The following is a 26,554-nucleotide window of genomic DNA, read 5'->3' as shown; positions in this document are numbered from 1 at the left end:
GTGTGTTGCAGAGATTTCAGGCTGGTAGACCTGACTCTTGTCCACCTGACAGACTGTTTGTTCCTGATAAGTGGACCAGCAGAGTCATTTCCGAGGTTCATTCCTCGGTGTTGGCAGGGCATCCGGGAATTTTTGGCACCAGAGATCTGGTGGCTAGGTCCTTTTGGTGGCCTTCCTTGTCACGGGATGTGCGGTCGTTTGTGCAGTCCTGTGGGACTTGTGCTCGAGCTAAGCCTTGCTGTTCGCGTGCCAGCGGGTTGCTCTTGCCCTTGCCTGTCCCGAAGAGGCCTTGGACACACATTTCCATGGATTTCATTTCAGATCTCCCGGTGTCTCAGGGCATGTCTGTCATCTGGGTGGTATGTGATCGCTTTTCTAAGATGGCCCATTTGGTACCTTTGCCTAAGCTGCCTTCCTCTTCCGATCTGGTTCCTGTGTTCTTTCAGAATGTGGTTCGTTTACACGGCATTCCTGAGAATATTGTGTCTGACAGAGGATCCCAGTTTGTTTCCAGGTTCTGGCGATCCTTTTGTGCTAGGATGGGCATTGAGTTGTCGTTTTCGTCTGCCTTTCATCCTCAGACTAATGGACAAACGGAGCGAACTAATCAGACTCTGGAGGCTTATTTGAGGTGTTTTGTTTCTGCGGATCAGGATGATTGGGTGACCTTCTTGCCGTTGGCTGAGTTTGCCCTTAATAATCGGGCTAGTTCCGCTACATTGGTTTCGCCATTTTTCTGCAACTCTGGTTTTCATCCTCGTTTTTCCTCGGGACATGTGGAGCCTTCTGACTGTCCTGGGGTAGATTCTGTGGTGGATAGGTTGCAGCAGATCTGGAATCATGTGGTGGACAACTTAAAATTGTCACAAGAGAAGGCTCAGCGTTTTGCCAACCGCCGCCGCGGTGTGGGTCCCCGACTTCGTGTTGGGGATTTGGTATGGCTGTCTTCTCGATTTGTTCCTATGAAGGTCTCCTCTCCTAAATTTAAGCCTCGCTTCATCGGTCCTTACAAGATATTGGAAATCCTTAATCCTGTGTCCTTTCGCTTGGATCTTCCTGTGTCGTTTGCCATTCACAACGTGTTCCATAGGTCTTTGTTGCGGCGGTACGTTGTACCTGTGGTTCCTTCTGTTGAGCCTCCTGCTCCGGTGTTGGTTGAGGGCGAGTTGGAGTACGTGGTGGAGAAGATCTTGGATTCTCGTCTCTCCAGGCGGAGGCTTCAGTATCTGGTCAAGTGGAAGGGCTATGGTCAGGAGGATAATTCCTGGGTGGTTGCCTCTGATGTGCATGCGGCCGATTTAGTTCGTGCCTTTCACGCTGCTCATCCTGATCGCCCTGGTGGTCTTGGTGAGGGTTCGGTGACCCCTCCTTAAGGGGGGGTACTGTTGTGAATTAGACCTTTCGGCTCCCTCTTGTGGTCACTAGTGGTATGACTCTGGGATTGTCTTTTTTCTGTTTGGCACTCACCTGGGTCGTTAGTCCAGGGGTGTCGCTATATTAATTCCTGGATCCTTAGTCCAGTGCCTGGCATCGTTGTAATCAGATCCTTCTGTTGCTCCTGTCTGCTGGTCCTGGCTCTTGCAAAATTAAGCTAAGTCTTGCTTCTTTGTTTTTTGAGTTACTTGCTTTGCTACTATTTTTGTCCAGCTTGTACTAAATGTGATTTCTGACCTTGCTGGAAGCTCTAGGGGGCTGGTGTTCTCCCCCCGGCCGTTAGACGGTTCGGGGGTTCTTGAATATCCAGCGTGGATATTTTAATAGGGTTTTTGCTGACCATATAAGTCATCTTACTTATTCTGCTATTAGCTAGTGGGCCTCTCTTTGCTAAATACCTAGCTCATTCTTATGTTTGTCTTTTCCTCTTACCTCACCGTTATTATTTGTTGGGGGCTTGTATCCAACTTTTGGGGGTCTTTTCTCTGGAGGCAAGAAAGGTCTTTCTTTTCCCTTCTAGGGTTAGTTAGTTCTCCGGCTGGCGCGAGACGTCTAGAACCAACGTAGGCACGTTCCCCGGCTACTTCTATTTGTGGTGCTAGGATTAGATATATGGTCAGCCCAGTTACCACTGCCCTATGAGCTGGTTTTTTGTGTTTGCAGACTTGGTATTGATTCCTGAGACCCTCTGCCATTGGGGTCATAACAGATAATACTCAGTTTCTTCCTGAAAATGATTGCAAACACAAATTCTTTGGTATTATTATCTTCATTTAATTTGTCTTAAATGAAAAAACACAAAAACAATTGTCCTAAAGCCAAATTGGATATAACTCCACACCAAACATAACAAAGGGGGTGGACAAAAGTATTGGCACTGTTCGAAAAATCATGTGATGCTTCTCTAATTTGTGTAATTAACAGCACCTGTAACTTACCTGTGGCACCTAACAGGTGTTGGCAATAACTAAATCACACTTGCAGCCAGTTGACATGGATTAAAGTTGACTCAACCTCTGTCCTGTGTCCTTGTGTGTACCACATTGAGCATGGAGAAAAGAAAGAAGACCACTGTCTGAGGACTTGAGAAACCAAATTGTGAGGAAGCATGAGCAATCTCAAGGCTACAAGTCCATCTCCAGAGACCTGAATGTTCCTGTGTCTACCGTGCCCAGTGTCATCAAGAAGTTTAAAGCCCATGGCACTGTGGCTAACCTCCCTAGATGTGGATGGAAAAGAAAAATTGACAAGAGATTTCAATGCAAGATTATGCAGATGTTGGATAAAGAACCTCGACTAACATCCAAACAAGTTCAAGCTGCCCTGCAGTCCGAGGGTACAACAGTGTCAACCCGTACTATCCGTCGGCATCTGAATGAAAAGGGACTGTATGGTAGGAGACCCAGGAAGACCCCATTTCTTACCCCAAGACATAAAAAAGCCAGGCTGGAGTTTGCCAAAACTTACCTGAAAAAGCCTAAAACGTTTTGGAAGAATGTTCTCTGGTCAGATGAGACAAAAGTAGAGCTTTTTGGGCAAAGGCATCAACATAGAGTTTACAGGAGAAAAAAAGAGGCATTCAAAGAAAAGAACACAGTCCCTACAGTCAAACATGGTGGAGGTTCCCTGATGTTTTGGGGTTGCTTTGCTGCCTCTGGCACTGGACTGCTTGACCGTGTGCATGGCATTATGAAGTCTGAAGACTACCACCAAATTTTGCAGCATAATGTAGGGCCCAGTGTGAGAAAGCTGGGTCTCCCTCAGAGGTCATGGGTCTTCCAGCAGGACAATGACCCAAAACACACTTCAAAAAGCGCTAGAAAATGGTTTGAGAGAAAGCACTGGAGACTTCTAAGGTGGCCAGCAATGAGTCCAGACCCGAATCCCATAGAACACCTGTTGAGAGATCTAAAAATGGCAGTTTGGAGAAGGCACCCTTCAAATATCAGGGACCTGGAGCAGTTTGCCAAAGAAGAATGGTCTAAAATTCCAGCAGAGCATTTTAAGAAACATTTTAAGCGGTTGGTCGCAGTTATTTTGGCTAAAGGTTGTGCAACCACGTATTAGGCTGAGGGTGCCAATACTTTTGTCTGGCCCATTTTTGGAGTTTTGTGTGAAATGATCAATGTTTTGCTTTTTGCTTCATTCTCTTTTGTGTTTTTTCATTTAAGACAAATTAAATGAAGATAATAATACCAAAGAATTTGTGTTTGCAATCATTTTCAGGAAGAAACTGAGTATTATCTGACAGAATTGCAGGGGTGTCAATACTTTTGGCCACAATTGTATGACCCCAAGACAGAGGGCATGTTGCTTGGGACTAATGGTGGAACCACACACAGAAATGGCAATGTTGGGGATAGGTACATTAGTAAAGAGAAAGGAAACAAAAGGAGTTCAGTTTTTGACAGGTTTAGTTTCAGATAGAGGGAGGACATGATGTTAGAGACCACGGTAAGACAATTACTGGTGTTTTCTAAAAAGGCAGGCGTGATATCAAGAGAAGAAGTATATAATTGGGTGTCATCAGCATAAAGATGGTACTGGAAATCAAATCTACTGATTGACCAATAGGGGCAGTATACAAAGAGAAGAGAAGGGGGCCTAGAACCGATCCTTGAGGAGCCCCAACATTAAGGGGAAAATGAGAGGAGGAGGAGCCAGCAAAATATACAGTGAAGGAGCGTTCAGAGAGCTAGGAGGAGAACCAGGAGAGAACTATGTCCTTGAGGCCGATGGAGTGGAGCATAGTGAGGAGGAGCTGATGAGCATTAGCAGGGAGCAGTGACCATTAGATTAACTGTTAGTAGATCATTAGAGACTTTAGTGAGGGCAGTTTTGGTAGAGTGTAAAGAGTGGAAACCAGATTGTAGAGGGTCGAGAAGAGAGTTATCTGAGAGATAGCGGATAAGATGGTAGTGGACTAGAGGCCCCGTCTCACATAGCGAGATCGCTAGCGAGATCGCTGCTGAGTCACTAGTTTTGTGACGCAATAGCGACCTCAGTAGCGATCTCGCTATGTGTGACACGTACCAGCGATCAGGCCCCTGCTGTGAGATCGCTGGTCGTGTCAGAATGGCCTGTGTCATGATCTCCATGGCCAGAGAACTAGCATAAGCCTCAATAGGAACAAGCTCTTGGAAGATGTAACTGTACTGACCATGAACTAAACCTACCGCATCATCTAGAAGTAGCCAGGTAGCATGTCCTACTTTTTATCCCTATATGCCCAGCGCCGGCCGGAGAACTAAATAATGCTAGCAGAGGGAAATATAAGACCTGACTCACCTCTAGAGAAATGCCCAGAAAGGAGACAGAGGCCCCCCACATATATTGGCGGTGATATGAGATGAAACAACAAACGCAGCAGGAAAATAGTTTTAGCAAATTTGAGGTCCGCTTTCTAGATAGCAGAAGACAGAAAGCATACTTTCATGGTCAGTAGAAAACCCTAACAAAACACATCCAGAAATTACTTTAGGACTCTGGCATTAACTCATAATACCAGAGTGGCAATTCCTGATCAACAAGAGCTTTCCAGACACAGTAACGAAACTGCAGCTGTGAACTGGAACCAAAATACAAAAACAAAACATGGACGAATGTCCAACTTATCTAGTAGATGTCTGGGAGCAGGAACAAGCACAGAGAGGCTTCTGATAACATTGTTGACCGGCAAGCATCTAACAAAGAAGCCAGGTTATATAGCGACACCCAGATCTAATCAGAACAGGTGAACAGGGAAGATGATGTCACAAGTTCAATTCCACCAGTAGCCACCGGGGGAGCCCAGAATCCAAATTCACAACAGTACCCCCCCCTCAAGGAGGGGGCACCGAACCCTCACCAGAACCACCAGGGCGATCAGGATGGGCCCTATGAAAGGCACGAACCAGATCAGAGGCATGAACATCAGATGCAGTGACCCAAGAATTATCCTCCTGGCCGTATCCCTTCCACTTGACCAGATACTGGAGTCTCCGTCTGGAAACACGGGAGTCTAGGATTTTTTCCACAACGTACTCCAACTCACCCTCAACCAACACCGGAGCAGGAGGCTCAACGGAAGGCACAACCGGTGCCTCATACCTGCGCAATAACGACCGATGAAAAACGTTATGAATAGAAAAGGATGCAGGGAGGTCCAAACGGAAGGAAACAGGGTTAAGAATCTCCAATATTTTATACGGACCGATGAACCGAGGCTTAAACTTAGGAGATGAGACCCTCATAGGGACAAAACGAGAAGACAACCACACCAAATCTCCAACACAAAGCCGAGGACCAACACGACGGTGACGGTTGGCAAAAAGCTGAGTCTTCTCCTGGGACAACTTTAAATTGTCCATCACCTGCCCCCAGATATGATGCAATCTCTCCACCACCGCATCCACTCCAGGACAATCCGAGGACTCCATCTGACCGGAGGAAAATCGAGGGTGGAACCCCGAATTACAGAAAAACGGGGACACCAAAGTGGCAGAGCTGGCCCGATTATTGAGGGCGAACTCCGCCAATGGCAAAAAAGCAACCCAATCATCCTGGTCAGCAGACACAAAACACCTCAGATATGTCTCCAGGGTCTGATTAGTCCGCTCGGTCTGGCCATTAGTCTGAGGGTGAAAAGCAGACGAAAAAGACAAATCTATGCCCATCCTAGCACAGAATGCCCGCCAAAATCTAGACACAAATTGGGTTCCTCTGTCAGAAACGATATTCTCAGGAATACCATGCAAACGAACAACATTTTGAAAAAACAGGGGCACCAACTCGGAAGAAGAAGGCAATTTGGGCAGGGGAACCAAATGGACCATCTTAGAAAAACGGTCACACACCACCCAGATGACAGACATCTTCTGAGAAACAGGCAGATCTGAAATAAAATCCATCGAGATGTGTGTCCAAGGCCTCTTAGGAATAGGCAAGGGCAACAATAATCCACTAGCCCGAGAACAACAAGGCTTGGCCCGAGCACAAACGTCACAAGACTGCACAAAGCTTCGCACATCTCGTGACAGGGAAGGCCACCAGAAGGATCTTGCCACCAAATCCCTGGTACCAAAAATTCCAGGATGACCTGCCAATGCCGAAGAATGTACCTCAGAGATGACTCTACTGGTCCAATCATCAGGAACAAACAACCTATCAGGCGGACAACGATCCGGTCTATCCGCCTGAAACTCCTGCAAGGCCCGCCGCAGGTCTGGAGAAACGGCTGACAAGATAACTCCCTCCTTAAGAATACCTGTGGGGTCAGAGTTGCCGGGTGAATCAGGCTCAAAACTCCTAGAAAGGGCATCCGCCTTAACATTCTTAGAACCCGGTAGGTACGATACCACAAAATTAAACCGAGAGAAAAATAATGACCAGCGCGCCTGTCTAGGATTCAGGCGCCTGGCGGTCTCAAGATAGATCAAATTTTTGTGGTCAGTCAATACCACCACCTGATGTCTGGCCCCCTCGAGCCAATGGCGCCACTCCTCAAACGCCCACTTCATGGCCAAAAGCTCCCGATTCCCAACATCATAATTCCGCTCAGCGGGCGAAAATTTACGGGAAAAGAAGGCACAAGGCCTCATCACGGCGCAGTCAGAACTTTTCTGCGACAACACTGCCCCAGCCCCGATCTCAGAAGCGTCGACCTCAACCTGAAAAGGAAGAGTCACATCAGGCTGACGCAACACAGGGGCAGAAGAAAAACGGCGCTTAAGCTCCTGAAAGGCCTCCACAGCATCAGGGGACCAATTAGCAACATCAGCACCCTGTCTAGTCAAATCGGTCAATGGCTTAACGATATCCGAAAAACCAGAAATAAATCGACGATAAAAGTTGGCAAAGCCCAAAAATTTCTGAAGACTTTTAAGAGAAGAGGGCTGCGTCCAATCACAAATAGCTTGAACCTTGACAGGATCCATCTCAATGGAAGAGGGAGAAAAAATATATCCCAAAAAGGAAATTCTCTGAACCCCAAAAACGCACTTAGAACCCTTGACACACAGAGAATTAGACCGCAAAACCTGAAAAACCCTCTTAACTTGCCGGACATGAGAGTCCCAATCATCCGAAAAAATCAGAATATCATCCAGATACACTATCATAAATTTATCAAAAAAATCGCGGAAAATATCATGCATAAAGGACTGGAAGACTGAAGGGGCATTAGAAAGACCAAAAGGCATCACCAAATACTCAAAGTGGCCCTCGGGCGTATTAAATGCGGTTTTCCACTCATCCCCCTGCCTGATCCGCACCAAATTATACGCCCCACGGAGATCAATCTTAGAGAACCACTTGGCCCCCTTTATGCGAGCAAACAAATCAGTCAGCAACGGCAATGGGTATTGATATTTCACCGTGATTTTATTCAAAAGCCGATAATCAATACATGGTCTCAAAGAGCCGTCTTTTTTTGACACAAAAAAAAAAACCGGCTCCTAAGGGAGATGACGATGGACGAATATGTCCCTTTTCCAAGGACTCCTTTATATATTCTCGCATAGCAGTATGTTCAGGCACAGACAGATTAAATAAACGACCCTTTGGGTATTTACTACCCGGAATTAAATCTATAGCACAATCGCACTCACGGTGCGGAGGTAGTGAACCCAGCTTGGGTTCTTCAAAGACGTCACGATAATCAGACAGGAACTCAGGGATTTCAGAGGGAATGGATGATGAAATGGAAACCACAGGTACATCCCCATGAGCCCCCTTACATCCCCAGCTCAACACAGACATAGCTCTCCAGTCAAGGACTGGGTTGTGAGACTGCAGCCATGGCAATCCCAGCACCAAATCATCATGTAGATTATACAGCACCAGAAAACGAATAGTCTCCTGGTGATCCGGATTAATACACATAGTCACTTGTGTCCAGTATTGTGGTTTATTATTAGCCAATGGGGTGGAGTCAATCCCCTTCAGAGGAATAAGAGTCTCCAAAGGCTCTAAATCATACCCACAACGATTGGCAAAGGACCAATCCATAAGACTCAAAGCGGCGCCAGAGTCGATATAGGCGTCCGTAGTAATAGATGACAAAGAGCAAATCAGGGTCACAGACAAAATAAATTTAGACTGTAAAGTGCCAATGGGAACGGATTTATCAAGCTTTTTAGTACGCTTAAAGCATGCTGATATAACATGAGTAGAATCCCCACAATAGAAACACAACCCATTTTTCCGTCGAAAATTCTGCCGCTCGCTTCTGGACAGAATTCTATCACACTGCATGTTTTCTGGCGTCTTCTCAGTGGACACCGCCAGATGGTGCACTGGTTTGCGCTCCCGCAGACGCCTATCGATCTGAATGGCCATTGTCATGGACTCATTCAGACTTGCAGGCACAGGGAACCCCACCATAACATCCTTAATGGCATCAGAAAGACCCTCTCTGAAAGTAGCCGCCAAGGCACACTCATTCCACTGAGTAAGCACAGACCATTTACGGAATCTTTGGCAGTAAATTTCAGCTTCATCTTGCCCCTGCGATAGGGACATCAAAGTTTTTTCTGCCTGAAGTTCCAAATGAGGTTCCTCATACAGCAAGCCCAAGGCCAGAAAAAACGCATCCACATTGCGCAACGCAGGATCCCCTGGTGCCAATGCAAAAGCCCAATCTTGAGGGTCGCCGCGGAGCAAGGAAATCACAATCCCAACCTGCTGTGCAGGGTCTCCAGCAGAACGAGATTTCAGGGACAAAAACAACTTACAATTATTTCTAAAATTCTGAAAGCTAGATCTATTCCCTGAGAAGAATTCCGGCAAAGGAATTCTCGGCTCTGATACCGGAGCATGAACAACAAAATCTTGCAAACTTTGTACTTTCGTGGCGAGATTATTCAAACCTGCAGTTACACTCTGTAGATCCATTATAGACAGGTGAACATAGAGCCATTCAAAGATTAGAAGGAGAGAGAAAAAAAAAAAGAAAGACTGCAGCATAGACAGACTGGCAAGTGATCCAATCAAGAGCACACTAACTACTAGAGAAAAAAAAAAAAAAAAAAAAAAAAATTTTCAGCAGACTTCTTATTTCTCTCCTTTCTCAGCCAAGGATTTTAACCCTTTAGTGGGCCGGTCAAACTGTCATGATCTCCATGGCCAGAGAACTAGCATAAGCCTCAATAGGAACAAGCTCTTGGAAGATGTAACTGTACTGACCATGAACTAAACCTACCGCATCATCTAGAAGTAGCCAGGTAGCATGTCCTACTTTTTATCCCTATATGCCCAGCGCCGGCCGGAGAACTAAATAATGCTAGCAGAGGGAAATATAAGACCTGACTCACCTCTAGAGAAATGCCCAGAAAGGAGACAGAGGCCCCCCACATATATTGGCGGTGATATGAGATGAAACAACAAACGCAGCAGGAAAATAGTTTTAGCAAATTTGAGGTCCGCTTTCTAGATAGCAGAAGACAGAAAGCATACTTTCATGGTCAGTAGAAAACCCTAACAAAACACATCCAGAAATTACTTTAGGACTCTGGCATTAACTCATAATACCAGAGTGGCAATTCCTGATCAACAAGAGCTTTCCAGACACAGTAACGAAACTGCAGCTGTGAACTGGAACCAAAATACAAAAACAAAACATGGACGAATGTCCAACTTATCTAGTAGATGTCTGGGAGCAGGAACAAGCACAGAGAGGCTTCTGATAACATTGTTGACCGGCAAGCATCTAACAAAGAAGCCAGGTTATATAGCGACACCCAGATCTAATCAGAACAGGTGAACAGGGAAGATGATGTCACAAGTTCAATTCCACCAGTAGCCACCGGGGGAGCCCAGAATCCAAATTCACAACAGGCCTGGACCTTTTTTTGGTCGTTGAGGTCCCGCTGACATCGCTGAATCGGTGTGTGTGACACCGATCCAGCGATGTCTTCACTGGTAACCAGGGTAAACATCGGGTTACTAAGCGCAGGGCCGCGCTTAGTAACCCGATGTTTACCCTGGTTACCAAAAAAACAAACAGTACATACTCGCCTTTCGGTGTCCGTCAGGTCCCTTGCCGTCTGCTTCCTGCTCTGAGTGCCGCCGTACAGTGAGAGCGCAGCAGTGACGTCACCGCTGTGATCTGCTCTCACTGCACGGCGGCTCAGTCAGAGCAGGAAGCAGACGGCAAGGGACCTGACGGACACCGAAAGGCGAGTATGTACTGTTTGTTTTTTGGGTAACCAGGGTAAACATCGGGTTACTAAGCGCGGCCCTGCACTTAGTAACCCGATGTTTACCCTGGTTACCCGGGTGCTGCAGGGGGACTTCGGCATCGTTGAAGACAGTTTCAACGATGCCGAAGTCGTTCCCCTGATCGTTGGTCGCTGGAGAGAGCTGTCTGTGTGACAGCTCCCCAGCGACCACACAGCGACTTACCAACGATCACGGCCAGGTCGTATCGCTGGTCGTGATCGTTGGTAAATCGCTATGTGAGACGGGGCCTTAGGCCTTCTAGGAGTTTAGAGATGAAGGGAAGATTAGAGACAGGTTTATAGTTACAGTTTTGATCGAGGCATGTTTTTTTAGTAATGGATGTATGATGTCATGCTTAAATGAGGAGGGAAAGATACCAGAAGAGAGAGAGGCTGAATATTTTTGTTAGATGAGTGGTGACAGCAAGGGAAAGGGACTGGAGGAGATGTGACGGAATTGGGTTACTGGTACAAGTGGTCAGGCTTTTAGACTGGATGCAATTTTTGAATTGTTTTTTTTAAGTGGTTTTGAAGAGGTTTTCGAAGTTTCTTTTTCCACATTTTTTCTGTTTCAAGTTTCAAGCTGATCTCATAAGGAAACATTAATCAAAGAATCATTTCTTTTTTATTGAGCGATGCCATGAAAACAAAAAATCTCACAAAAACTTACTATATAAACAGCAATTTAGATTTTCCATTGATTAAACATTAAGCACTCAAAGAAAATCCACAGGAAAGAACTTAGTGTGAACATAGCCTTAGGTTTCTATTATACAGTTTTGTTTTTATTTTGCAATCTTTTCTTTCTGGATTATAAAAACTATGATTTTTATGCATTTTTTTCTTTCACAATGGAATCCTATAAAAAATACCACCCCTAGAGCATGTTGTGTGTAGGAAAAAATGCCACTGACCCAAAAAACACATTGAGGGCTTATTTACATGTAACATTTTGTAAGTGTTTTTCATACAAAAAAATGTGTATTTTACAGTAAGAGCAAAATAAATTAGATTTCTAAAGTCTCATTTACAGAATGCATTTTTTTACCTCGAGATTTTGTGCATTTTTTTTTTTTAAATTTCAATTTTTTTTTCCTATACTGCATTTATTCCTATGGAGATCAAAATGTGTTAGCACAAAAAAGTGTGCAAACTGCAAATAGAGAGGAGGAGGACTTGAGCTCTAGTGCCACCTATTGGAAGTAGCAGTCCTAAGTCACATTGCAAGGCTTGTTAAAGGGGCAATACTGACTTAGGGTTGCTACTTCCAATAGATGGCTCTTTGCATATTTAATTTCCCAGAGGAGCTCGCAAGGTGTTTAAGTCTCCTCATACTGGCTTGCCAGATCTGTCATGTCACTCTACATAAGGGGAAAACCTACCCCTAGATCTAAAAAAGTGTGTAATTTACACTGTGGTCTTCTGGCCACTAGAAATACATCTAAATGCTACGAGTGAAAATACTCTAAGGCTATGTTCACACAATGAGTATTTGGCAAGTTTTTGATGTTGCAGATTTTCTCCACTAGTACTCTACCTATTGGATAAATTAAGTTACTTGAGTTTTTTTCATTGCATTTTTTCATCCGTTTTTATCTTGTTTTTGACAAAGGGTTTTTAGTCTCTTTTTGGTATGACATGTTTTTAATAAAAAATAAACAAAAGAGGTTGCACTCTGTAGTGCTAGAGCAGTGTTCCCCAACTCCGGTCCTCAAGAGCCACCAACAGGTCATGTTTTGAGGATATTCTTAGTATTGCACAGGTTATTGAATGTTTGCCTGTCCATGTGATGCAATTATCACCTGTGCAATACTAAGGAAATCCTGAAAACATGACCTGTTGGTGGCTCTTGAGGACCGGAGTTGGGGAACACTGTGCTAGAGCAATACTGCTCTGGATAATAAGAAAAAATTGAGACACTTAGCACATAATTTGTCCAATTTATGCATGCCCAGCAGCCAAGGACAAAGCGGTCTCAGATCTGCAGGGAACCTACGTGTCTAGTGTGAATGTACTTATTCACACTAGCTTGGAAGTGCCAGTTAGATTTTGTTATATGTTTTAAGTAAAGCTGATTAATTTTTTATACTTCCTGGTATTTGGCTTTGACAAAACTTCATGTGCGGATTACATGCATTTTTAGCGTGTTCTTGCAGCGTAAATGAACTAAAAGCGCATATGCAAAGATATGATACAAGATGAAAATAGTAATATTAATAATAATAATAATAATAATAATAATAATTTTTATTTATATAGCGCCAACATATTCCGCAGCGCTTTACAACTTATAGAGGGGACTTGTACGGACAATAGACATTACAGCATAACAGAAATCACAGTTCAAAACAGATACCAGGAGGAATGAGGGCCCTGCTCGCAAGCTTACAACCTATGAGGAAAAGGGGAGACACGAGAGGTGGATGGTAACAATTGCTTTAGTTATTTGGACCAGCCATAGTGTAAGGCTCGGGTGTTCATGTAAAGCTGCATGAACCAGTTAACTGCCTAAGTATGTAGCAGTACAGACACAGAGGGCTATTAACTGCATAAAGTGTATGAGAACATGATGCGAGGAACCTGATTATGTTTTTTTTTTTTTGAATGGGCCACACAGGGATAGTTAGGTTAATGCATTGAGGCGGTAGGCCAGTCTGAACAAATGAGTTTTTAGGGCACGCTTAAAACTGTGGGGATTGGGGATTAATCGTATTAACCTAGGTAGTGCATTCCAAAGAATCGGCGCAGCACGTGTAAAGTCTTGGAGACGGGAGTGGGAGGTTCTGATTATTGAGGATGCTAACCTGAGGTCATTAGTGGAGCGGAGGGCACGGGTAGGGTGGTAGACCGAGACCAGAGAGGAGATGTACGATGGTGCTGAGCCATGGAGTGCTTTGTGGATGAGGGTAGTAGTTTTGTACTGGATTCTGGAGTGGATGGGTAGCCAATGTAATGACTGGCACAAGGTAGAGGCATCGGTGTAACGGTTGGTGAGGAATATGATTCTGGCAGCAGCATTCAGGACAGATTGGAGGGGGGAGAGTTTGGTAAGAGGGAGGCCGATTAGTAGAGAGTTACAATAGTCCAGATGAGAATGAATAAGTGAGACAGTAAGAGTTTTTGCAGAGTCGAAAGTAAGAAAAGGGCGAATTCTAGAAATGTTTTTGAGATGCAGATAAGAAGAGCGAGCCAGTGATCGGATGTGGGGGGTGAATGAAAGCTCGGAATCAAGGATGACCCCAAGGCAGCGGGCATGTTGCTTTGGAGTAATGATGGAACCGCACACGGAGATGGCAATGTCAGGCAAAGGTAGGTTAGTAGAGGGAGAGAACATGAGGAGTTCAGTTTTTGACAGGTTCAGTTTCAGATAGAGGGAGGACATGATGTTAGAGACAGCGGTAAGACAATCACTGGTGTTTTCTAAAAAGGTCGGCGTGATAACAGGAGAAGAGGTGTATAATTGGGTGTCGTCAGCATAGAGATGGTACTGGAAACCAAATCTACTGATTGTTTGTCCAATAGGGAAAGTATACAAAGAGAAGAGGAGGGGGCCTAGGACTGATCCTTGAGGAACCCCAACAGTAAGGGGAAGGTGAGAGGAGGAGGAACCAGCAAAACATACAGTGAAGGATCGGTCAGAGAGATAGGAGGAGAACCAAGAGAGAACGGTGTCCTAGAGGCCGATGGAGCGGAGCATAGTGAGGAGGAGCTGATGATCCACAGTGTCGAATGCTGCGGAGAGATCCAAGAGAATTAGCATGGAGTAGTGACCATTAGATTTAGCTGTTAGTAGGTCATTAGAGACTTTAGTGAGGGCAGTTTCAGTAGAGTGTAAAGAGCGGAAGCCAGATTGAAGAGGGTTGAGAAGAGAGTTATCTGAGAGATAGCGGGTAAGACGGGAGTGGACCAGGCGTTCGAGGAGTTTAGAGAGGAAGGGAAGATTAGAGACAGGTCTATAATTAGCGGCACAATTTTGGTCGAGGGAGGGTTTTTTAAGTAATGGATGTATGATGGCATGCTTAAATGAGGATGGAAAAATACCGGAAGTGAGGGAAAGGTTGAATATTTTTGTTAGGTGGGAGGTGACAGCCGGGGAAAGGGACTGGAGATGTGACGGAATGGGGTCACTGGTGCAAGTGGTTGGGCGAGAAGATGCAAGGAGCCTGCTTACTTCTTCTTCTGTAACTGGTTCAAAGGCAGAGTGAACTAGATGCAGTGGGGGAGGGACAGTGCATGGTATGAAGAGATTGGGAGATGATTTCCTGTCGAATGTGGTCAATTTTTTCTTTGAAGTAATTGGCCTGATCGTCAGCGTGGAGATCTGTGGTTGGGGCCTGCTCTCTTGGGTTGAGTAAGGACTGGAAAGTGTCAAAGAGACGTTTAGGGTTATTTGACAGTGAGGTGATGAGGGTGTTGAAATAGGTTTGTTTGGAGAGGTGAAGGGCAGAGTTGTATGTTTTTAGCATGAACTTATAATGGATGAAATCTTCGGGTAGATTAGATAATATTAAAAGCAATAAAGTGAAGAAAGACTTTATAAACCCTCAGGACAGAACTGTTGCAGAACATGAAGGACTGCTTGAAAGCCTGCATGTAAATCTAATAAATGTACAGTTCTTTTTAATCGTTTAATTTTTTTTACTTACGGATTTTCCACGTTTAATGCAATTTTATGGGGAAAATCCGCACATCATACCCACAAGAGAAGTTGTGGATTTGAAAAACGCAGTGCAAATCGGATAACACTGAGTAAACAAAATTCAGAGAGGGCATGAGATTGTATAAATCCCATCCACTTTGCTGGGACTGTTAGACACTGTACAGCATTTTTGCTTAGCGCAAATACGTAGCGTCAAAAACGCACCAAAAACCCATCATGGGAATGTACCGTAGCCTAAATATATATAAAAAAAAGTATGCAAAAAACACATGTGTTTCATATCTTCCTTCTGACTTACTAACCCAACTCTAAGTGTCAAATTTATATTTTTGAAATGTTATTAGATCTGTTCAAATTTACATCTGCCAGTTATCTACAGGGTAGATGATAACTTCTATATTAGTAGGAGTTTGACCATTGGGACTCCCACTCATTACCAGAATAGGGCACTTTTATCCCCATTCTGCCGATCATTGGGAGTCCCAGCAGTCGGACCCTCTCTAATTTGAAAGTTATCAGCTATCCTTTGGCTAGGTAATACCTTCTTCTAAGGTCGGGATCACACAAACGCGAGATACGGCTGAGTCTCGCAGGTGAAAACCCAGCTCTGGCGCTGGCACTCCGAAGTGGAGCGTGCAGCTCCATGTGTTGCTGTGCGGCTGCAAGCTGCACTCCGGAGTGCCGGCGCCAGAGCTGGGTTTTCACCTGCGAGACTCGGCCGTATCTCGCGTATGTGTGATCCCGGCCCAACAGGAATAACCCCTTAAATTGGCTCCTGTCTTGAACTTTGCCTAATTGGGGTATACTTATTTTGTGAGCCTACTGAATTAATAAGGCAGCTTTTTCCTGACTACATTGTGTACATGGTGTCAATATCGGGAAGGTTGTTGTGATCATGTTTTTATGGGCAGAAATTCATAGAAGCACAGAACATTTCCTATAACTACTGTTTCTGCCAATGTTGATGACACATTTGCATATATACCTCACAATTTAATTTTTTTTTTCAGCACTCCTCTACAACATAGAATGGGAACTTTTTCTCAGGTTAATAGGGGTTGACTTTCTTTTACTGTTTGCACCAGATTTTGTCCTCTTCAAAACAATAGATCAATGAGCTTTGCAAACTATTGGGTTTTTGGGGATCTGACCTCACTGCATTCTAATTACCTGGCAACTGTCGACTCCTCCGGACTCAAAACCAGCACAAATCATATTTTTGGTAAGAAACCCTCTGTACCATCCACTACTGTTACACAGTGACATAGGAATCCTATCGATTTGTGCCTCCTGCAGAATTTCTGACGATTTACCTGCAATGTAACACAATTAATTTACTTAAGTTACATTTAATAATATAAGGGTTCATTTAATAAAGGGGTTGTACAGAACTAGCGCCATGTCTGTTCTTTATTGGCCAGATTTTAGTGCAAGTTAGGCACATCCACTAGAATATACTTGAGCTGTAATACCAGCAGAGCATAAGGAAAAAGCACAGCGCTATTTACTGAGGGTGGCTTTTCACACTGCATTTTTGCGCCATGTACTTTTTTTTATTTTTATTTAAATTTTAAGCTGTAACATACATTAATTTGTCATACACATTACACTCCCCCCCAACAGAATATATGGCCATGAAGAGCTTGGAATTACAAGATAATGGGTACCCCAAATGAATGGTCCTAAAGCTCCAGTGCCGAGTAATCCCATTCTGAATGTATATGATAATGAGGAGGCGGGCTGGTATTTTTAGGCTGGGAAGGGCCCAATAACCAGGAACCTTCCCAGCCTGATATAATAAATCTCTAGCTCTCTGCTTTAAGGCCCCGTCTCACACAGCGACGCTGCAGCGATACAGACAACGATGCTGATCGCTGCAGCGTCGCTGTGTGGTCGCTGGGGAGCTGTCACACAGACAGCTCTCTCCAGCGACCAACGATCAGGGGAACGACTTCGGCATCGTTGAAACTGTCTTCAACGATGCCGAAGTCCCCCTGCAGCACCCGGGTAACCAGGGTAAACATCGAGTTACTAAGCGCAGGGCCGCGCTTAGTAACCCGATGTTTACCCTGGTTACCAGCGTAAATGTAAAAAAAACCAAACACTACATACTCACCATCTGTTGCCCGTCAGGTCCCTTGGCGTCTGCTTCCTGCTCTGACTGAGCCGCCGTACAGTGAGAGCTGAGAGCAGAGCGCAGCGGTGACGTCACTGCTGTGCTCTCACTTTACGGCGGCTCAGTCAGAGCAGGAAGCAGACGCCAAGGGACCTGACGGGCAACAGATGGTGAGTATGTAGTGTTTGTTTTTTTTTACATTTACGCTGGTAACCAGGGTAAACATCGGGTTACTAAGCGCGGCACTGCGCTTACTAACCCGATGTTTACCCTGGTTACCAGTGAAGACATCGCTGGATCGGTGTCACACACACCGATTCAGCGATGTCAGCGGGACCTCAACGACCAAAAAAAGGTCCAGGCCATTCTGACACGACCAGCGATCTCGCAGCAGGGGCCTGATCGCTGGTACGTGTCACACATAGCGAGATCGCTACTGAGGTCGCTGTTGCGTCACAAAACTTGTGACTCAGCAGCGATCTCGCTAGCGATCTCGCTATGTGAGACGGGGCCTTTACATTTGCTGGTTATCAAAAATGGGGGGAGCCCACATCATTATTTTCATTTATTTATTACATAGTAACATAGTTAGCAAGGCTGAAAATAGATATTTGTCCATCCAGTTCAGCCTATATTCCGTCAGAATAAATCCCCAGATCTACGTCCTTCTAAAGAACCTAATAACTGTAAGATGCAATATTGTTAAACTCCAGGAAGACATCCAGGCCTTTCTTGAACCCCTCGACTGAGTTCGCCATCACCACCTCCTCAGGCAAGGAATGCCAGATTTTCACTGCCCTAACAGTAAAGAATCCTCTTCTATGTTGGTGGAAAAACCTTCTCTCCTCCAGACGCAGAGAATGCCCCCTTGTGACCGTCATCTTCCTTGGTATAAACAGATCCTTGGAGAGATATTTGTATTATCCCCTTATGTACATGGTTATTAGATCGCCCCTCAGTCGCCTTTTTTCTAGACTAAATAATCCTAATTTTGCTAATCTCTCTGGGCATTGTAGTTCCCCCATCCACTTTATTAATTTTGTTGCCCTCCTTTGTACTCGCTCTAGTTCCATTATATCCTTCCTGAGTTTAAAAACAGGGTGGCACATGTTAAGGAGCTGAAACTCCTAAACCCTTCATCCAATTTTAGTGTTGATACCCTCAAATGAAAGCTGAAAGTCTGAACTTCAACTGCATCTGAATTGTTTTGTTTAAAATTCATTGTGGTAATGTCTCTAACAAAAATTAGAAAAATGTTGTCTCTGTCCAAATATATATGGACTTAACTGTATTCCACAAACTTGATTTTACCCCGTGAAAGTCGTGAGTGTCCATTATTTGGAAAGTTGGATAAAAATGTGGCGAAGAAGACATCCATTGAGTGAAGCTGAATTGTAAAGCTTGCCAACCCCTCAGATTCTGAAGAAGATATCCAACTGGAGAAAGTGTCTGAAAATGAGGACCACAAAAGAGGTGGGAAAAGTGATTAGGAGAGTTCTGATTCTGAAGTTTGATCTGATGAGGCACGATACTCAGACAACTAGTCAGATGCAAACGATTCAGTCTAAAAACAAAAATAATTTGGAACCTGCCCTCTGCGAACATCAGATAATTCTCTAATAACTAGCTGCTACTAGAGACTTTTGGAATAAATGGTCAGAGATTCTTCTAAAATTATACAATACTGGTGAAAATGTCACTGTGGATGAACAACTTGTGGAATTCCGAGGTAGTTGCCAATTCAAACAATATATACCAAGTAATCCAGCAAAGTACAGCCTCAAGATATGGACACTGTGAAAGCAGCAGTTCCTACGCTCTAAATGCTCAGGTAATAATGGGCCCCATATACTGTATTTCTCCATACAGAATAAGGCTGGAGTCACACACAATGTCTAAAAAATCTGTCCGATTTTGTCTGCTGAGAATCGCACAAATGTTCTCCGTATGGTGATCCGTATCTCATCCGTGTGCAATGCCAGGATGCGTTTTTTTCTCATCCGTATGTTGAGATTTTCTCACACACTTGCAAAATGAGCAAATAATGGCTGAGCCTTTCCTGTCACCTGCCCAATGCCTGAGAATTTCTCGCAAGTCACACGCATGGTCCGTGTGCTGTGCAATTTTTTCTCACACCCATAGACTTGCATTGGCGTTTCTCAGCTGAGATACGCAGACAATCGCAGCAATGGTGCGATTTCACTCGGATCCTGAATACGGCCGAGAAAACAACAGATAATAGGAGCTGCCCCATAGATTAACATTGGTCCGAGTGCTATGCGATTTTTTATATATGGGCCCCATGTATAGCTCTATACAGAATAATGGGCCCCATATATAGCTCTATAAAGAATAATGGACCCCATATATTACTCCATACAGAATAATGGGCCTCATATAATGCTCCATACAGAATAATGGGCCTCATATAATGCCCCATACAGAATAATGGACCTCATATATTGCTCCATACAGAATAATGGGCCCCATATAATGCTCCATACAGTATAATGGGCCTCATATAATGCTCCATACAGAATAATGGACCTCATATATTGCTCCATACAGAATAATGGGCCTCATATAATGCTCCATACAGAATAATGGACCTCATATATTACTCCATACAGAATAATGGGCCTCATATAATGCTCCATACAGAATAATGGGCCTCATATAATGCTCCATACAGAATAATGGGCCTCATATAATGCTCCATACAGAATAATGGACCTCATATATTGCTCCATACAGAATAATGGGCCTCATATAATGCTCCATACAGAATAATGGGCCTCATATAATGCTTCATACAGAATAATGGACCTCACATATTACTCCATACAGATTAATGGGCCTCATATAATGCTCCATACAGAATAATGGGCCTCATATAATGCTCCATACAGAATAATGGACCTCATATATTGCTCCATACAGAATAATGGGCCCCATATAATGCTCCATACAGAATAATGGGCCTCATATAATGCTCCATACAGAATAATGGACCTCTGTTGTGCATTCCGCCCTTGGGCTCCCTCCTGTGGTTGTGAATGGTACTTTTGTGAGTTCTGCCCTTGGGCTCCCTCTGGTGGTTTCGAGTGGAACTGCTGCTCCTTGAGTTTAGCTGTAGCAGCTGCTTTCACTGATCGGCTCTCCTGGCTTTGCTATTTAACCTGGCTCTGGTCTTCAGTTCATGCCAGCTGTCAATGTTTCTGGTTTGGGATTCAGATCTCTCCTTGGATTTCTCTGATGGCCTGTCCATTTCAGCAAAAGATAAGTTTTTGCTAGTTCTTTGTTGTCCATTTGCTTTGGACTTTATTGCTCAGCTCATGTTATGTTTCCTTTTGTCCAGCTTGTCATTATGATATATTCAGGATAGCTGGAAGCTCTGGGGAAGCAGATTTGCCCTCCACACCGTGAGTCGGTGTGGAGATCATTTTTGTAAACTCTGCGTGGATTTTTATTTTTCAATACTGACCGCACAGTATCCTTTCCTATTCTGTCTATTTAGATTAGTATTGGCCTCCTTTGCTAAATTCTGTTTTCATTTCAGTGTATGTTATTTCCCTCTTCACTCACAGTCAATATTTGTGGGGGGCTATCTTTCCTTTTGGGAATTTCTCTGAGGCAAGATAGCTTTCTGTTTCCATCTTTAGGGGTAGTTAGTTCTCAGGCTGTGACGAGGTGTCTAGGGAGAGACAGGAACACTCCACGGCTATTTCTAGTGTTGGTGTTAGGATTAGGAACTGCGGTCAGTAAAGATACCACCTCCTCAGAGCTTGTCCCATGTTGCTCTTTAACCACCAGGTCATATCAGTGTTGCTCCTTAACCACCAGGTCATAACAGACCTCATATATTGCTCCATACAGAATAATGGGCCTCATATAATAATAATAATAATAATTTTATTTATATAGCGCCAACATATTCCGCAGCGCTTTACAACTTATAGAGGGGACTTGTACAGACAATAGACATTACAGCATAACAGAAATCACAGTTCAAAACAGATACCAGGAGGAATGAGGGCCCTGCTCGCAAGCTTACAAACTATGAGGAAAAGGGGAGACATGAGAGGTGTCATATAATGCTCCATACAGAATAATGGGCCTCAAATAATGCTCCATACAGAATAATGGGCCCCATATGCTGTATTTCTCCATACAGAATAATGGGCCCCATATATAGCTCTATACAGAATAATGGGCCCCATATATAGCTCTATAAAGAGTAATGGACCCCCTATATTGCTCCATACAGAATAATGGGCCTCATATAATACTCCATACAGAATAATGGACCTCATATATTGCTCCATACAGAATAATGGGCCCCATATATTGCTTCATACAGAATGGGCCCCATATATTGCTCCATACAGAATGGGCCCCATATAATGCTCTATTCAGAATAATGGGCCCCATATAATAATCTATACAGAATGAGCCTCATATAATCCTCCAGACAGAATAATGAGCTCCATAAAATGCGCCCCATATAATGCTCTATACAGAATAATGGGCCCCATATAATAATCTATACAGAATGAGCCCCATGTATTGCTCCATACAGAATGGGTCCCATATAATGCTCCATACAGAATAATGGGCCCCAAATATTGCTCCATACAGAATAATTTGCCCCATACAATGCTCTGTACAGAATAGGCCCCATATAATGCTCCATACAGAATAGGCCCCATATAATGCTCCATACAGAATGGGGCACATATATTGCTCCATACAGAATAATGGGCCCCATATATAATGCTCTATACAAAATAATGGGCCCCATATATTGCTAGTACAGAATGGGCCCCATATAATGCTCCATACAGAACAATGGGTCTCATTTAATGCTCCATACAAAATGGACCCCATATAATGCTCCATACAGAATAATGGACCCCATATATTGCTCCATGCAGAATGGACTCCATATAATGCTCCATGCAGAATAATGGACCCCATAGAATGCTGCATACAGAACAATGGTCCCCATATAATGCTCTATTCAGAATAATGGGCCCCATATAATAATCTATACAGAATGGGCCTCATATAATGCTCCATACAGAATAATGAGCCCCATAAAATGCGCCCCATATAATGCTCTATACCGAATAATGGGCCCCATATAATAATCTATACAGAATGAGCCCCATATAATGCTCCATACAGAATAATGGGCCCCATATATTGCTCCATACAGAATAATTGGCCACATACAATGCTCTGTACAGAATAGGCCCCATATAATGCTCCATACAGAATGGGCCCCATATAATGCTCCATACAGAATGGGGCACATATATTGCGCCATACAGAATAATGGGCCTCGTATAATGCTAAATTCAGAATAATGGGCTCCATATAATGCTGCATACAGAATAATGTACCCCATATAATGCACCAAACAGAATTATGGGCCCCATATAATGCTCCATACAGAATAATGAACACTATATATTGCTCCATACAGAATGGGCCCCATATAAAGCTCCATACAGAATAATGGGCTCCATATATTGCTCCATACAGAATAATGGGCCCCATGTATAATGCTGTATACAAAATAATGGGCCCCATATATTGCTCCATACAGAATGGGCCCCATATAATGCTCCATACAGAACAATGGGCCTCATATAATGCTTCATACAGAAGGGGCCCCATATAATGCTCCATACAGAGTATTGGACCCCAAATATTGCTCTATGCAGAATGGACTCCATATACTGTAATGCTCCATGCAGAATAATGGACCCCATAGAATAGAATAATCTGTACAGAATGGGCCCCATATATTAATCTATACAGAATGGGCCTCATATACTGCTCTATACAGAATGGGCCATGTACAATGCTCCATACGTAAAAAAATAAAAATCAAATACTCACCTCTCCTTGTTCCTTGCTGGCTGTAGCTCCGGTCTCCTCAGCATCTTCTGACTCCCTGCACTGCTCGATAGAGGGCGCGCCGTAGTGGCATCATCGCACCCACTGCCCTGAGACATCACAGAGTCAGAAGATGCGGAACAGACCGGAGCTGCGGAGCAACAGGGAGAGGAAAGTATGTGGGGGGGACCCGGTGGCAGCACCTGAGCTGGCCCTGGGCTCCCCCGACTCCTGAGCCCCATAGTATGCTGGTGTTCCTGACGGTGAGAGGGCCGCCCTGCTTGCTCACCGGGTGCACCTGGTAGTGATGCCAGCCCTGTACACATTTGCCTATCTTCCAGTGTACTATTGATTTATGAAATAAAAATTAATAAATAAAAATACTTTGTAATACCATGCATGATGAGGAGACAACCAAAGTAATCTCGAAAGCTTACTTTGTAACATCATTTATTGTAATATTATTAGCCACTAAAAGGTATCATAACTACAAAATTATTATTTTAGTTCTCTTACAGAGAAATCAGTCAATCACAGCTCCATGTATTACACTTTTAGTTTGTGCCATAGATGGGGTCAGATCCCTCAGCTATAATTTCAGCAGTTTACAAGAATCATAGTATCATGCTGCCCCCTAGTGGCAGCCTCATTAAGTAAGTAGAAGGAAGGGAATGTATCAATTCGTATAATACAAATGCATTATTTCTAATGAAAGGACGGATTAAGCTGTGATCTGAAATTAGCTTTGGACTGGCATAAAAAGCATCATAAGTACAAGGTGATAATACTAGCTAAACAGCATCTTATGTGGACTGGAACTGTGAAATACTGGTAAAAATAGTGGTGTGGCCTGAATGTTATAGGGGTTTTCCAGTTTCAGAAACCCTGTGCCCCGACAGCAGATTATGTAGCGCCCCCACTGCCGCAGGGCCGAGGGATACCTGGCACCAGGCCTCTGAGTCTCTGCTCTGGGGTTGTCACGGTGGCTAGGCCCGGTCCGTGACCCTGCTGAGGGGCGTACAGTAATAGATGTGGGTAGATGATGGTGGTGGTGATGCTGTAGTGGTGCGGTGCAGTAAATAACGAGGACACCAATTTGCAGTCTCTTTACCTCTTTACTGAAGATCTCTAGGTCCTCAGTCCGGAGTCCAGATATCCAGGCTGCGCAAGTCCGACCGGTCCAATGGCACCTCCGGAGTTCTCTTAACAGGTGGAAATCTGTGCCTTCCTTCTAGCGCTATGTGTTGCGGTCCTTCCCTGCTGTGCTTACGGAAAGTCCCCCACAACTGTTGTGTCCGTTTCTTAAGTTCCCTCACAACTCGATTAGATGATGTTCTGCTAATCCTCCGTCCCTCCCTGATGTTACGGTTGGGACGGCACCCGTTTGACGGGTAGGCTCGGAGCTCTTCCGGGACCCTAGAGTCGCCCCTCTCCACAAGTTGCCCCGCAAGACTGCATAGGTGATTTAGATGAGACAGCCCGCCTTTGACTGACTGTCCTGCCGTTGGTTTAGAGTATTGCTTGAAGCTGAATATTGTAATACTCCCTCGGCGTTCCGGTTGTGCGCCTCAGTAGGATGTTGCCTCGGTCTTACAGCACGACCCCTACTGGTATTCTCCTTGTTGCTTTGATCTCGTTTCTCACTCAGCACAATCTATCTCGCTTCCAATCCCTCCTTGGGCACCGCCGCTATGCTGAGCAGGCACGGTCTCGTTACGTTCGCTCAAGTTGCCAAGCCTCTGTCAGGATCCCACCCCTGACAGGGACCCTACTGAATCTTCTCCCACAACACCCTCTGCCACAAGGTGTTGCCTGGTTCCAACCCAGTCAGCTTTCTGTCTAACTTCCTGCCTGACCCCCAGTTTACCCACACTGGTGGGGAGTGGCCTAGTGAATAGAACCCTTAGCTCCCCCTGGTGGCCCGGCTGTGAAATGTATTGGTGTCTGTGATACCTGGTCAGATGAACTCCTTCAGTGCCATCAGACGTACCATAGCTCCCCTTAGTGGCGGAGCCACAGTACTGCAACGACCAGGACTCTGGGGCGCTGCACTCCCCCCTGGTTAAATCCAGTACTCCGGGACTGGGAAGAAAACAACAATACAAGTTAGCAAAAAGACATACAATTTTGTTGAGTGCAATAACAATAAGCATATTTAAACAGAGCTTCCCTTTATGGGAGGTGAGGACACTTGAACGTTACAAACATGGTTAAATATCATAGCAACATGCTATAAATAACTTTTCTTACCCAACCAGGTATTCTACTTAGTACAAACTCTTGAACAATAATTTAACATCGCCTTTAAGGACGTACACTCTGAATCCGCTAAAGACCTTCTTATAATCACATTATTATAAGGCAATTTAACTTTTACATTCTCCTTCTTTAAATCTGCAGGACCGCCTGTCCTAACGGCACCAGACCTACTGCCTCTCCTTTCTTACAGGACCGCTCCTTTCAGCCCGAGCCTTCTGTTTTTTCAACTACTATACATAGTATAGAACATAACATTACTTTCAGTTTAGGATCAATGAGCCATTTCTTCAAGGCTACTAAGAGGACTCACTAACTAACCCCAGTAGGGAGCACCTTTAAGAAGGTGCAAACTATTTACAAGCAGTTTGTATCATGCACTGTTCATGATTGCGGCAGTTCTGGAAACTTGTGCAAAACTTAGAAAAAGCAAACAAAACAATAGGGACCCCGGGTCAACAAAGGGATCCCTTTAAGAGTTAACCTTGGACGGGTCTAGCAGCAAAACAGTAGAACAGTAACTATTTACATTTAATGCAGTATCTTACTCATTTTTCGGTAGCCCCCACCGAGGCTTCACCTGGCAGGTGGCCCTCTGCGACTCGGGCAGGTCGGACTCCAAGTTCACCCCCGCGGCCAGGTGCACCCCGTGGGTTCGGGTTTCCTGCACGACCAGGTCGTGCGCTGCGATGAGTGTCTGCGTGGGTCGATGGATGATGCTGGCAGCGGCGGCAGCAGCAGCAGCGGCTTCAGCAGCCAGCTCCTCCCCCTCGGTTCGGGATACCACCAGAACAGCCGTGCAGCGCTGCATATCCCGGGCCCACCAGCTGCTCCCTTTTAGGTGCCGGCGGTACGTGACCACATCCCCCGGCTTCAGGAAGGACTTGGCGCCGTCTCCGCACAGGCAGGGCTCCACTTCATCCCGGGTGATGTGGACTCTCAGGGTTGTCCCAATCTCCTGCACCAAGCCCTTTCCCGTCTGGGGCA

General features: G+C 44.6%; 1 protein-coding gene across 3 annotated transcripts in view; it reads right to left on the bottom strand.

Annotated features, from left to right (window-relative positions):
• TMPRSS12 (transmembrane serine protease 12) overlaps positions 1–26,554 on the bottom strand; it is a 72,522-nt gene that overhangs the window by 11,930 nt on the left and 34,038 nt on the right. For all 3 annotated transcript variants that reach the window (XM_077297846.1, XM_077297844.1, XM_077297845.1), the window contains exon 4: positions 16,462–16,604. In XM_077297846.1, coding sequence (XP_077153961.1) covers positions 16,462–16,604 — 143 coding nt within the window. The remainder of the gene's footprint in view (positions 1–16,461; positions 16,605–26,554) is intronic.

The sequence above is a fragment of the Ranitomeya variabilis genome, chromosome 3 (assembly GCF_051348905.1).
Source record: "Ranitomeya variabilis isolate aRanVar5 chromosome 3, aRanVar5.hap1, whole genome shotgun sequence".
Classification (NCBI taxonomy): Eukaryota; Metazoa; Chordata; class Amphibia; order Anura; family Dendrobatidae; genus Ranitomeya; species Ranitomeya variabilis.
This window is presented reverse-complemented; position numbering and strand designations above follow the sequence as displayed.